This window comes from Tupaia chinensis, unplaced genomic scaffold (assembly GCF_000334495.1).
Source record: "Tupaia chinensis unplaced genomic scaffold, TupChi_1.0 Scaffold000026_1, whole genome shotgun sequence".
Taxonomy (NCBI): domain Eukaryota; kingdom Metazoa; phylum Chordata; class Mammalia; order Scandentia; family Tupaiidae; genus Tupaia; species Tupaia belangeri.
Window position 1 is genome coordinate 174202 of NW_006159456.1, and position 13196 is coordinate 187397.

The 13196-nt window shown below is 41.4% G+C and overlaps 1 protein-coding gene across 3 annotated transcripts in view; it reads left to right on the plus strand.

The window, feature by feature from the left end:
• Positions 1-13196, plus strand: part of TGFB2 (transforming growth factor beta 2) — an 89213-nt gene that overhangs the window by 11508 nt on the left and 64509 nt on the right. For 2 of the 3 annotated variants that reach the window (XM_006140226.3, XM_006140228.3), the window contains exon 2: positions 5054-5137. The exons of the other annotated variant lie outside the window; for it this stretch is intronic. In XM_006140226.3, the coding sequence (XP_006140288.1) occupies positions 5054-5137 (84 nt within the window). The remainder of the gene's footprint in view (positions 1-5053; positions 5138-13196) is intronic. 3 annotated transcript variants of the gene reach the window in all.

Genomic DNA, 13196 nt, shown 5'->3' on the forward strand with positions numbered 1-13196 from the left:
GAATTTCAGTGCTTCTTAGACTAAGTTTAGGAGTGATTACTCTGTGTATACACCAGAGGTAGCAGCAACTTTGTCATTCCTTTGATTTGGGGGTTTCTTTTTTACATGGTCACTTATTTCCCTATCCATTTGCTTAATCTCATTTTCTTCACTTCTGCTTCGACATCTTCATGGCAATACAGCTGAAGTTGTTTCTGCCTGCTTTCTAATTCACTCTTGTATTTAAGCTGCTGGCTTAAAAAGTTAAAAAAAAAAAAAAAAGGATGATCTATTCTGATTCTACTTTAGAAGAAAAAAAATGATCACAGACTAAGAACATTTCCTTGCAGAAGAAGGATGGTTTGGTCAAGGAACTGTCCCATTGGCGTTCTGGTAGGGCTTACTGCGGGCATATGACTTATTTCCAAGCTCATATCTTGCCATGGTGGGCTGTGGAGGTTAGGGAGAGCGAGATGGAGAAAGGAGTGCTACAGAGCTCCTGACTTTTTAGCTGGAGGTACCAGGGAGAAGCAAAACTGAATTATAGCCCTTGCTTCAGTCTCTACAGTATTTTGCCTTTTGGACATGTCTGCTAAACTCTACCACCCTGGGTTGCTGCTCTCTGTCCCCACCCTGTTTTATAAACTAGATGTCTTGGGACTGTAAAAGAAAAGTAAAAATCATGTTAATTGAAGTAGCAATTTGGTCACTTACTTGTACCTACCTCTTCATAGTATTAAGCCTTGGGTTGTTAACATGTGGTTACTAAAGTCACTGGTCAGATTTATTAATTAAATCCTGAACTGCCACTGTTTCACCTATGAAATGTGTGCTTTTCTTCTCCCTAGAAAGAAGTGACTTGGCTAGTTTGTCTTGGAAAGAGATCTATTTCAGAAGAATTCCAGTGTCAGAAAATATCACCATCAATAATAAAACTATGTGTGTAGGGTCATGTCTAATTTCATTAATTCTTTGTCATAGGTATTTGGAATCTAGAAAAAGACTCTCAATCCAAGCTGACCCCGAATCATTACACATTTGGATCAATTTGCCTTTTTCTTGGTTACATTTGCTGGGAATTCTTAATGAGGAGTAGGAACTTCTAATAGTTTAGCATTGAGAAGAATGATAGTCCCCACTGACAAAACTGCAATAATCCAAAGATAGAAGAGTTATATGTTTGTGTGTGTGTGAGGAATGGGCAGTGTGTAGGGACAATGGAGTTTAACTGAATTATTTTTTGGTAAATTTGCCATAGGACTTGAGTGCTCATGACAGAGGCAAGGAGAAGGAGAGAGAAGGAAAGTGAGAAAGCATCCCCCGGGGGAGATGGCCATGCTGCAACAATCCCTTCTTCTCCATTCTCCTCTCAGGATTTTGGGCATGCATGCACAGGCACCTGGCGTGGTCTTCAAGCCAGTGGGCCTGGGACTTGACCACGCAGTTGGCCATGGGACATCCAGCCATTTTAACCACCACCCCACAAGTTGGCCCAGCTGAATATTTTAAATGACATCTAATTTGCTTAAAGCAAGAATAGCTTTATCTTTTTCTTTTCTCTCCATTCTCCTCTCAGTTAATAGATTTATTTTGCTATAGGGCATGTGTGCTTGCCAGAGAGACACAGAGCGAGAGGAAGAAAGCCCTTCTCCATTCTCCTCTTGAGATTTTGAACATGCACGCACATGTGCCCAGCATGAGTTTTAAGCCACCAGGTTGAGACTTGAACTATGGTCGACTATGTGAAAGTCGAGCAACGTAACCATCACACCATTTTCTGGTCCCAGCCTTATCTTTTTCTTACAGACACTCTCATACTACATAAAACCACTGCTTACTCAGAACGAATAACCCCTGAGGGAATGACTTTTCCTTGATATAACTGGTTGGGTGGTTTTGAAGTCAAATGCTATTTAGTAAAAATCTTTGTAACCTGTCTGTCACTAAGACCTGTACTGATACTTCTCTAATTTTACCATACAACAGAATCACTGTAGCCCTTATTATAAATGTAAAATCCCAAACCTTTCCAGACTACTTTTCAATAGTTTTAAGGAAGGCTCTGGAAACCTGTGTGTTGACCAGAAAACCAGGTGATTTTCTTGCAGGTAGTTCAGTCTGTCACTAAGACCTGTACTGATACTTCTCTAATTTTACCATACAACAGAATCACTGTAGCCCTTATTATAAATGTAAAATCCCAAACCTTTCCAGACTACTTTTCAATAGTTTTGAGGAAGGCTCTGGAAACCTTGACCAGAAAACCAGGTGATTTTCTTGCATGTAGTTCAGAAACACACTTTAGAAACACCATCTTTATTTATTTAGTTACTTTTTTTGCTTTATTTCTTAGTTGTGTCATCACAGGCAAAAATGAACCCCAACACTAAACTTTGTAGTTGTTTAGTCATTTTGTAAATTAACCATACAAAATTTTAAGTATAGGACTGTTTATATCTTGTGATTTGTATGTCTCTAAGACTGTAAGTGTCTCCGATTTCACAGTATTTTGTATTTTATAAGGCATATATTTTCATATATATCCACAGTCTAAAAAGTGTATTCCACTACAATGTCATTTCAATCATGTAGGTTATTGAAAATTGATGATTTTAAAACCAAGCTCTGCTTTCTATGGCTAAAATAATCATTGTTAACATCCTTATATCACCATCAATTCATGTCTTAAATTCTAAAACACTGGATCAGCACCAGATTTCCATATACTTTAGCCTTGCTTAAAAACAACAAAAAAGAAAGAAAAAGAGAAGGGAAAAAAAGAAGGGCTTTTAATATTGCAGCTTTATAGCAGAGTGAAAGTAAACCAAAGGTGTATACTTGAGGACCGCCTGTCGGAAATTGCAAGTGACAGTAGTTAACCTAGTGTGATTCCCACACAGACTTCCTATGACCCCAGTGACCTGGAGTAGTTTCAGCGATCTGAATTTCATTAATACAACTGTCCCTCTTCTGTACCACGACATACACTGGCCTGAAGAAGGTGCTGTTTCCCAGGAAAAGGACTTAAGTCCCCCCAAGAAATGCACAGGGCCATAGTTTGAAGAAAACGTTTTGCTAACCAATTGACTTGCTCTGCATATCTGCTTTTCTCTAGTTATATTCTTTGAGGTTCTTATTTAAGATAACTTTCAGCATCTCTTTTTAAAGGTCAGATATGAATGAGGAAACTTTATTTGACTTGCTAATCTTGTGACAAACGGTATATGCCCAGTGTAGTTTCTTGTCTTTGCTGACTGGTTATATGAGGGGATTTTTCTCTTTCTGAGACTGTGGAGAAGGCTTTAAAAATAAACAACATGGCTGCTTATTGCTGGGAACATATATGAGCAGATGTCAGCTGAAGCAGCATATGGTGGTAACATACTAGCAGCATATGCTTACAGAAGTCCTTCCATGCCACTCTGGCCAATCAGAGCCCTATATCTCAATTAAAGACTGTTCTGATAGAGGTGTAATACACACGTGTGGGAAATTATGTCCCTGGGTTCTTGTTAGTGGGTTGAATATTGGAGACGGTAAGTTGCAGAATACAAAAAGGGCCTTCATTCTCCAGTTAAAAATTGAGTGATAAGAGGCACAAATTTGGCAAAACAAAACAAACACAATACGTTAAGAGTCCATGAAGTCTTTGTCTTTTGCTGAAAAATGTTTTCAGATCAGGTCTGAAGAGTGGCAGTATTACTTCTAGAAATACGTCCTATATGATGAAATGATACATGAATTCCAAATCTAAGGAGCGAGGAGAAAATTATATTCATTTCAGGCCTAGAAGGCAGTCAAGTCAGGGCTTTTATTTATTCATTTTTTTCATACATTAGATTACTAATATGATTATATTCCTTGATCACATTTTATCTGTCAGCCTTTTTAAAATACATCATATCAATTTAGTTTTTAAAAATCTTCAGGCAGGTTTGTTTGCCTCATCTTACAGATAACAGAGTCTGGAGAAAATACAGTCTTGTCCAAGGATTCCTGGAAAAATCCATGACAAAACAAGGGTTTTAATCCACACCTTCTCATGTGAAAATCCAATATTTATTGATCCTACTCCAGACAGGAAAACCCTTGAATAACTCAGCAGTCTTTTCAGTTTGAATTGTTTTCTTGCTATACTTTCCTGAGAGTCTGGTGGGCAATATAAAAATCTGGTTGCTGTTCCATTTAAAGAAAACGAAGTTCAAAATTTTCAGATGTATTAGTTATTGTGTACAACATAGTTTTATCTATTTCAAAGAGTTCTAGCTTTTTAAACTGTAGCTAAGCTGCCCCAATATACATTTATACCTTTGACTGATTCAAGAAGGAATTTTCATATGCAGGTTAGCAGTGATGACAGATGATTTTAAAAACATTGAAATCTAGGCCAAATGAAAAATGAAGTCTTATTCTTTTTTCTTTTGTTTTGTTTTTAAGAGAGATTTTTTTCTATAGGGCGTGTATGCTTGCCAGAGAGAGAGAGAGAGAGAGAGAGAGAGGGAAGTCACCTCCCCTCAAGGGGGGTGGTTGTGCCTCAATTCCCTCTCAATTTCCCTTCTGGGATTTTGGGCACGCACACATATGTACATGGCATGAGTTTTAAGCCTACAGGTCTGGGATTCAAACTGCAGTTAGCCATGTGGAAACCCAGCACCTTAACCACTATACCACCTACTGGTCCCAAGTCTTACTTTTAATATTAATAGATAGGTCATCCTTTTTTGTCAAAGGAAGTCAAAGCCTTATCTCTAATACAAATCAAGGTATTTAATTTACCATTTCAGTATTCAAATTGTACATTGTTATTTTAACCTAAAATATGCTAAAAGGAAGGCTGAATTCAGTTGTCTGACTACTGGTTAGGGGATGCCAGGAGATCTGGGACTAGAATCCAGAATCTTCCATAAGTCCTCAGTGTTCAATCCCCTTGCCCTGGGTAGTAGAGACCTTGCATTTTTGGGGGGAATGATAAGAACATCCAGTGAGTCCCTCTTCAACTTTGAATCTTTGTACAATTCTGTGCAGGCATCTCTTCCATAAAATAGCTAATGACTGTGCTTTTTAAAACTCCTAGCTGTTTGCCCAGTTGTTACAACACCCTCTGGCTCAGTGGGCAGCTTGTGCGCCAGACAGTCCCAGGTGCTCTGTGGGTACCTTGGTGAGTACACTTGTCTGCTTTCTTCCTCATTTGACATAGTGCTATCAAGTCCAGCATTAGTATTTGTCTCCTGTGGGGAACTTGTCAAAGGCAAAACAGGATTCTGAAATGCAGCCTTATAACTGAGCAATCACAAGGGTGCCTAAAATTGTCTAGACAGAGTTTACATGAGAAAAACTGATGAGTAACTTTGAAATAAGACAATCGCTTGAGTACAGTATATGGAAGAATGGCTATGGATATGAGATGTGTATTCCAGGGGTCATGGAGTGCCTTGAAACATTGATCTCCTGACCCTTATGGAGCAACCTCTGGAGGGTTGGCCAATATGGCTTGAATATCAAGGGAATGTCCCTTTTTCTATATTGTATTCATATCTATGTTCTTATTCTTGACACACAGTAGTTGCTCAATTAAGGTTGCTTTCACTACAGTGAAAAGGAGATTCTTCTCTCCTTTGAGGTTCTAGAGGGAAGCCTGTGGGAGAGTTTGTTCTTAACATTATTTGTGACATTCATATGAACATGTCTGGGCTGCATGAGAAGACAAATTGTCATGGGGCAGGCTCTTAGCTGACTGGACCTGGGAACTTGCCACTTTTTCAAACCACTTAGTTTTGACCCTCAGACCAAGTACAGGCTCCTCAGAGCTAGCCCCACGTGTTACATTGAGGTGCATCAAAGTCCAAGGTCTCCACCCCGTTCTGGTTGGAACATTAGTCAATTCAAACCTCGTTTACGGAATGCCTCATGTATGCTGGACAATGAGTCCACAGCAAAGAACAGAATGTGGGTGATCGTGACACAGAAGCAAGGAAACAGACTTGAAATCCTCACATTGGTTCTCTGCATCTTTTTGAGGTCCTGAGGGTTAGACTATATTGATTCTAAATGTGGGTGGAGGTCTTGGATAGGAACAAAGGAAAGAAGTTTTCTTTTTTCCTTCTCTCTCTATTTTTTCCCCCTATTAGAAGGCGAGTTCATTGGATATTATGCCATTTATGATGCCTGACTTTGCTTCTTAGGAATCAGTGTAGTTGGAGTATGTATGTATTTATTTTAAATAGATAAAATAAAATATTAAATGAGTCATATTTTATTTATTCATTGCTTCCATGAGCAAATGAGAGAAAGACAGCACCTGAAACAGGGCCTTCGTGCTATGCTCCATCCCCAGCCTCAGCCAGTCATGGGTCATGGGCACAGGTGTAGTCAGAGAGGTCTCCAGACTTGAATCTGGAATGTTCCCCTGTGTGTCATCCTTACAGAGCCACGGTGTCGTGTTTTATTACCGCACTCATCTGGCCTGAGTGTACTTTTTCTATAGTGTCCTAAGCTGAGGTTTCCTCAAAAAGAAGTGCTTCTATTGAGAATATACATGTATTTTAGTACAGAAGCCTCAAAATGGTTCGAAGGTACTAAAGGAATAAAGAGTGAAAGATGTAATTCATGCTTTTAAAGTTCCCTTTTGTGAAACAGATTACTTTGTTTTCAAGCTCTAAATTTTCATTGTTTTTCACTATCTCAACCAAGGAGTGAAATGTCTGAGTTATTCGCACTAGCTGACCAGCTATTTGGAAAGAAATGGTAAAGGAAGAGAGAAGGAACACATTTACTGAATAACCTCCATGCCCATGGTACTTATGACACATCATCCTAACCCTGCTCATGTTGGTTGGTTGAGGAAGGCCAGGATGACAATCCCATTTTTCAGGAAATTGTGGTTTGGAGAGGTAAATACCTTGTCCTTTTATAGTTAGCTAGTGTCAAAGCCAACCTCTGGATTCAGGTCTGGTCTGACTGCTCTCCCTCAGACCACAGAGACCCCTAAATTTGTTCCTCTTCCTCTTGCTCTCCCTTTGGAATCACGTCCCATTAATCTTACAGCTGTCTTGCCTACTACTTTGGATGACTTTCCCTTTATCTTCTCCTCCCATAGCAACCATGTCAAGGGGCCTACCCAGGTTCTCTGGATGGTTTTCTTCTCAGACACTCCTTCTCACTTGGGGTTATTGTCAGTCACTTAATTGCTGCAAGCTTCCCTCTTCCTTTGGTGAAAAAAAAAAAAAAACACTGGAAACCCACCCTGTTCTTCAGCAAGCCTGGGAAAATCAGGAGTGTCTCTGAGGGTGTGGACGGGAAGACAGGGTGCAGGCTCCACATAGATTCTCAGACTGCGGAAGGCTCTTCCATGTTCCCCAGCTGACAGGCCTGGAGGAACCCTCAGACCCCTTTTGGATCATCCATGCAACACTGCTGGGCAATGGGGCCCTGCCTTTTTTTTTTTTTTTTTTTTTTTTTTTTTTTTTTTTTTTTTTGTCTCTGTTCTTAGAAATAGTAATTGAGTAAAAATGTAAGTGAGCGTATGCCAGGGGGCAAGTGTCCAGGGTCGGGGTGAATTTCTCCATGCTGAGTATGATTCTGAACACTCGTTAAGTGAAGTGGGCCTGCGCCAAGCAGCTCGAGGGCCATCCCTGTCACCTTGCGTGAACCGCCTCTGCGTTCCAAGGAGATGTTGGGAGCGGCTGGAAGGCATGTGGGGCCTGTGGCGCCTCTCGCTTTTCTCACTCTCTAACCCGGGCGTTGTTGATAACTGTGTGCTCTGACACTGATGATTGGACTGGCAGCTTTACATAAAATACTCTGGAAGATGAAACAGGTCATGCTTCTCACAACCCACGTGACTGCAAAATCATTTTTAAAAAAAGGTTATTCATTTATTTCTTCCCATAATGATCCATTGCTGGTCTCAGCCTGGATCGCAGGCACATGTGCCTACCTAGTGTGCTCAGGGAGGTCTCAGGACACAAACCCAGGACCATTCCCATGTGGATGCCATTGTGACACTAGTGTGCTGCTGCCTGGCCTCTCATTTTTCTCTTTTAAAAGTTATTAACCCTAGTCATATTAGTTAAGATAAGGTTAGCCTGCCTGGAGGTTTTCCTGATGGGATATAAGAATCCAGAGTACAAGCATTAGAAACAGTCTCTCTGTGAAGGAGTAGTCATGGAGGTGAATTTAATAGGTTTTTTTTTTTCTTTTTTGGAGAGGTTTTTGCTATAGGGCGTGTGTGCTCGCCAGAAAGACAGAGAGAGATAGAGAGACAGAAAGCGAGAAATCACCCCCAAGGGGGTATGGCCACGCTGCAATCCCTTCTCCTTCATTCTCCTCTCGGGATCTTGGGCACGCACGCACACGCGCCCGGTGTGAGTTTAAGCCACCAGGTCTGGGACTCAAACCATGGTTGACTACGTGGGAGTCCAGCAACATAGCCATTACGCTAACTGCTGGTCCCAATTCAATAGTTTTGAAGTATTTATAGAGTAAGAGGCTTTTAAGTAGCTTGGTTAGGACTTAAAGGTGTCGTTTCTCAGAGTGTGGCCTGCATTTGTATCTCCCAGGCTCTTATGAAACAGATTCCCTGGCCTGATCACAACACTGTGGGGTCAGAATCACTGGGGCGGGTGGAGTTGAGGAGTCTGCACATTTTAAACAGGCACTGCAGGTGCATCTGACCTCACTGAAGTTTGCAGCTGCTCAAGGCAGCGGATGCTCTGACTATGCGGGTCTGTTTACTCACAGTCCTACTGCATGGACGGATTCAGATGCGGCAGGGCCTCTGTTTGGTCAGCTGGTTCTCTGGTTGTGAGACCCTGAATCCACAGGCCCAGCAAGGTTTTTGCTGTGTGCTTTTCAATATCCCGAGTGCATACACATACTCAGGCAAATCTGTTATTAGTGGTATTACACTCCTCCCTTACTTGTTGTTTGGCACTGAGGAGGCAATGAGTATACAAAAAGGTAAATTAATCACACAGGGCAGGGGACAGATGCCAAGTTTGGAAGTGATGTTGAAAGTGAATTCCAGCTCTCAAGTGCTTTCACCTGGACAATTGTGGGGTGGAAGAAGATTTTCGAAGCGAATGTTTAAGGCATAAGTGACATATGTAATGTAATGAATGTGTAATCCCCTGAGGGAGTATTTGATCAAGGCCTTGATGACCTCTTCATGGCCCGAATCCTGTTCTGAGACATTCCATGAGGTTAGGATCTAGCCAACAATGGAATGTAAACTCTACTATCAGCCAAACTCAGCTTTGAGTAACTGCAGGTTTCTCTTCCCAAATGGCGTTTTTCTTCGAGTCATTAGAGCAGGTGAGAATCTGACCAAGCGATTAAAATAATAAAGTTGAAGATAAATTACTTGGTATTTTCCTTGTGTAATCCTATGCCCTATGTTTTGAATCACCCAGTATTTTCAGTCAAACCATACAATATAAATATTCTGCAACTACTGTAGTTCTTTTGGTTATAAAAATTCTATTTAGAGAAATATCCGATTCTCCTATATGGTTTGCTTCACTCAACAGCCCACATGGCTATTGCAGTGTGAAAAGAATAGCTGATTATGTTATACCTCCCACCAAGCCTTCAACTAAAGGATTTTTATATTAACTACAGATATAGATGAAACTTTAAGGTAAATGTCAAAAGCATGCAGAGATCTTTACAAAGGTAAAGAGAAGAAATTCTTAACAGTATTCTAGTTCATTCCAAAGTATTTGGTGAGTATCTCATTGTTAAGCACTAATATAGCCACTAGTGATACCATCCGTGAATAAATCAGTAAAACTCCCTGCCCTTAGAAAGCTTACAGGCTGGTGGAGGGAGACACATAATAATAGATTAAATAAGGATGGTAGAATCTGCTTTTTGGAATATCCCAGAAAAATCCCTTCCTATCCTTGACCAGAGGAATAGGAAGATAGGTTGCAGTTTTTTTTTATTATTATTTATTATTATGATTTTAATGTGCTTACCAGAGAGAGAGAAAGAGAAGGAAGAGAGAGAAAAGCAAGCTGCCAGATCTGAGACTCGAATCTCAGTTGGCCATGTGGGAGTTCAGCACCTTGACCACCATGCCACCCGCTGGCGGGTAGGTGGCAATTCTGAATAGAATGGGCATGGAAGAATTTATTAAGAAGGTGGCCTTTAAGCCGAGACTTGATGGAGGTCAGAAAGTAACCTGGGGCTGTCTGGAAAAGAACATTCTGGCAGATGGAACATTTAGTGCAGTTCTTGGCATGTTCAGGGATTAAGATTGTCCTAGGAGGTAAGATTAGAGAGGTAATGAAGGATTGGTTATATGGAGCCTTGTAGGCCAGCATGTCTGTAACTTTTCCTCTGAATTAAATGGGGAGAAGGTGGCTTTAGTGAAGGGGCCTTGTGGCTGTTGAGAAATGGCACATAGGGTGGCTAGTGCAGAAATAGGAAGTCCCAAGAAGAGATCATTGTAATGTACTGGAACAGTACTATGCAACTATATTTCTGGGTGAAATTGAACCATAATAAGAATCTCAAGCAGACCTGCCTTGTGCTGAGTGAGTTCTTTTCCCCTGTTAGCCATTAGTTTTAATAAACTGGCTATAGTGGGTTCTGTATGTAAAATGTTTTTCAGTTTGATCAATTCTAATTAATAGTCCTGAGTTATTGGCAACTCATCCCCTTTCTTTCTGGAAAGAAGCTAGCTCTGTTAGCCTCCTCTGTATGAAAATAAGTCCTTGGGTCTCCCATCTTGTGCTGACAAGTGGGGAATGACAGCTGCTGGAGTTCATACTTGTTTGAATGCCTAGTCATAGTCTTCTTAGACTTGGTGGCCAGGGACACATAGCACTAAATTCATAGGTGGATCATGCCTTGGCCTAGAGGAATGACACATTACCTTTCCCTGAGTAAAAGGAAAAGTCAGATTTGGAAGGAGGATCTTTGGATTTGTCCAGCTGTGCCGAGTGCATGAAATAGAAGCACCTTTGCCTAAACTTTGAAATGAGGTCATAAGCCAGGGAATTTGTCAAACTATGTCTCTTATCAGTCAAAAAGCATTTCGGTTGGACCAGAGTTTGCTTTCTAATTCTTAGAATTAGAAAGACTTTACACTGAGATGTTGATTTCATTCCTTCCGCTCTCTGTACAAGAAACATCTTTCGAGTTTACATTGTGTTAGGTGATGCAGGAACATAGGGTGGACTCTGTCCTCAGAGAGCCTACAACTTAGTGAGGAAGTCAGGCAGACCCACCCACTCAAACAAAGACAAAAAGCCAACACAAGGTGGTTGATTACAAGTAGGGCATCGGAGGGGCCAGAAGAAAAATTGCTTAACTTGGCCTAGAGAGGTGAAGGAAGCCTTCTTAGGGGAGATGACATTTGCTACTGGAAAGATGACTTTTGAGACATCTTTGTAGTGTGGCAATCATCAAGCAGAAATAGGGAGCTGTTTGTGTTTTTTGGAAGGAGATTTGCCCTTTCATGTTGCCTCTCTGCACTTGCATGACTACCATCTTGATGAATCACAAAACAACAAGAAATGCTTAGTGTAGCCTTTGAAAAATTGATGTATTGCGCAAGAGAAACATTTGAAATCCTGAGTCTGAAGAACAGGGCAATATCATCATAGAAAGTATTTGTTAGTCAAAGTTGATGCCTTCAAAGACCTTGTTGATCTGTTGTATATAAACATCCATGTAATGAGGTTCTGTGGTATGATGGGACTCTGTGGATATGGCATTGTTTTAGAAGCTCAAGGTGCTATCTAGAGCTCTTCTCTCAATCTCGATGGCATAAGATAAGGGTCTCCTCCATATCTGATGGCATTGTGGCTTGGCTGTGGCTCTGCTTCATTAAGCCTCCATTCTGAGACCTAAGCTGAGGGAGCAGCTCCTCCTCAAGTGGGCATGCTGACCTCATGGCAGAACCATGAAATGTGGCACTTACCCCCACAAATATTCCATGGCCAAAGCAAGGCACGTGGTCAAGGCTGATTTCGGGAGGGCATAAGGGAAAGGCTGTGTGGGGATAGGTCCAGGGTAGAAAAGCCAGTATTTTGAGTAAGATAACAATCTACTACAGTGCAGGTGGAGCTGCTGGGGAACAGAGGAAGACTTCGTGCACATTAAAATCTCCCTGTATTGTGGGTAGGACATGATTGGATCCACCCTGTTGCTGTATCTGTGGCAATATGGGGAGCTTTGTTGTTGGTATGGAATTTACTGAGTACTTAGTCGGTCGATTTCATGGGACAGACAGACATGTTTTGTTTTCCTTCATTTTTATACATGACTCACTTCTGCTGGAGAAACAACTTTATCTGGTGTAAAAGACACAGTTGGGAGTACCAGGATGCTAAAGCAAGTCTTTATGTGTTCTGCGAAGCTGATGTACGTCAGGGCAACTCGGAAACTCAGGCTTACCTCCAAAGCATGTACTGACATCTTTTGGCCTTAAGTCCTCACTTACTACTGTGGTCCTGACATGCCCAGCATCATTTGGTAAATGTTGTCCCCAGCAAGGATTCAGGCTGAGTTTCCACGAGAGTACGCGTCTGTAGAAGCTTAGCTGTTTGCTGGAGGGAGCATTACTGTTCTGTTTCTTATCCCTTTAGTGTGAGCTCAGTGCCAATTTAAATACCATGTTCCATGTAGTTCCCTAGAATCCTGTCTAACCTGAATCTTGGTCTCCGGACAATGACCCATTGGGCAGATTGTTTTGAGCCATGCTCTGACTTGTTGTGTTCTGTGAACAAACTGGAAAGTAACCCTGTCTAGTACAGGGAATCAGTTGTACAACTCTCAACACAGTGACAGCTATGTGCGGTTATGGTGCCTGAGCATGGGTAGCTTGGTGCTCACAAGCTCATAAATAATTGTCTCTGTGGCCTATTCTTAGTAGCAACAGATGCCGAGCTTTTCCAGCCTACTCTCAGGGTCAGCGGTGGGAAAGAGAAGAAAAAAATGAAAGCATTGTTTTGCACATGGCTGGACATCTGTATTTCTGAATTGCCCTGTTGTGTGTATGATGCAACTGCTGGAGCTGTTTTGCTGAATGTGAACTTTGTCCACCGACTGGAGTCTAAATTGGTTTTGGATCCTTCTGAAATCTAAATGGTCAGACCATATTTTTCTAATATTTAGTTGGATTGTATCGTTGCTCCAAAGTGGCGCTGACTTAGACTGTGTTCGCATCAGCAGCTGGGGTTGCTTCTCTCCTTCCCCGGTCTGGTCTG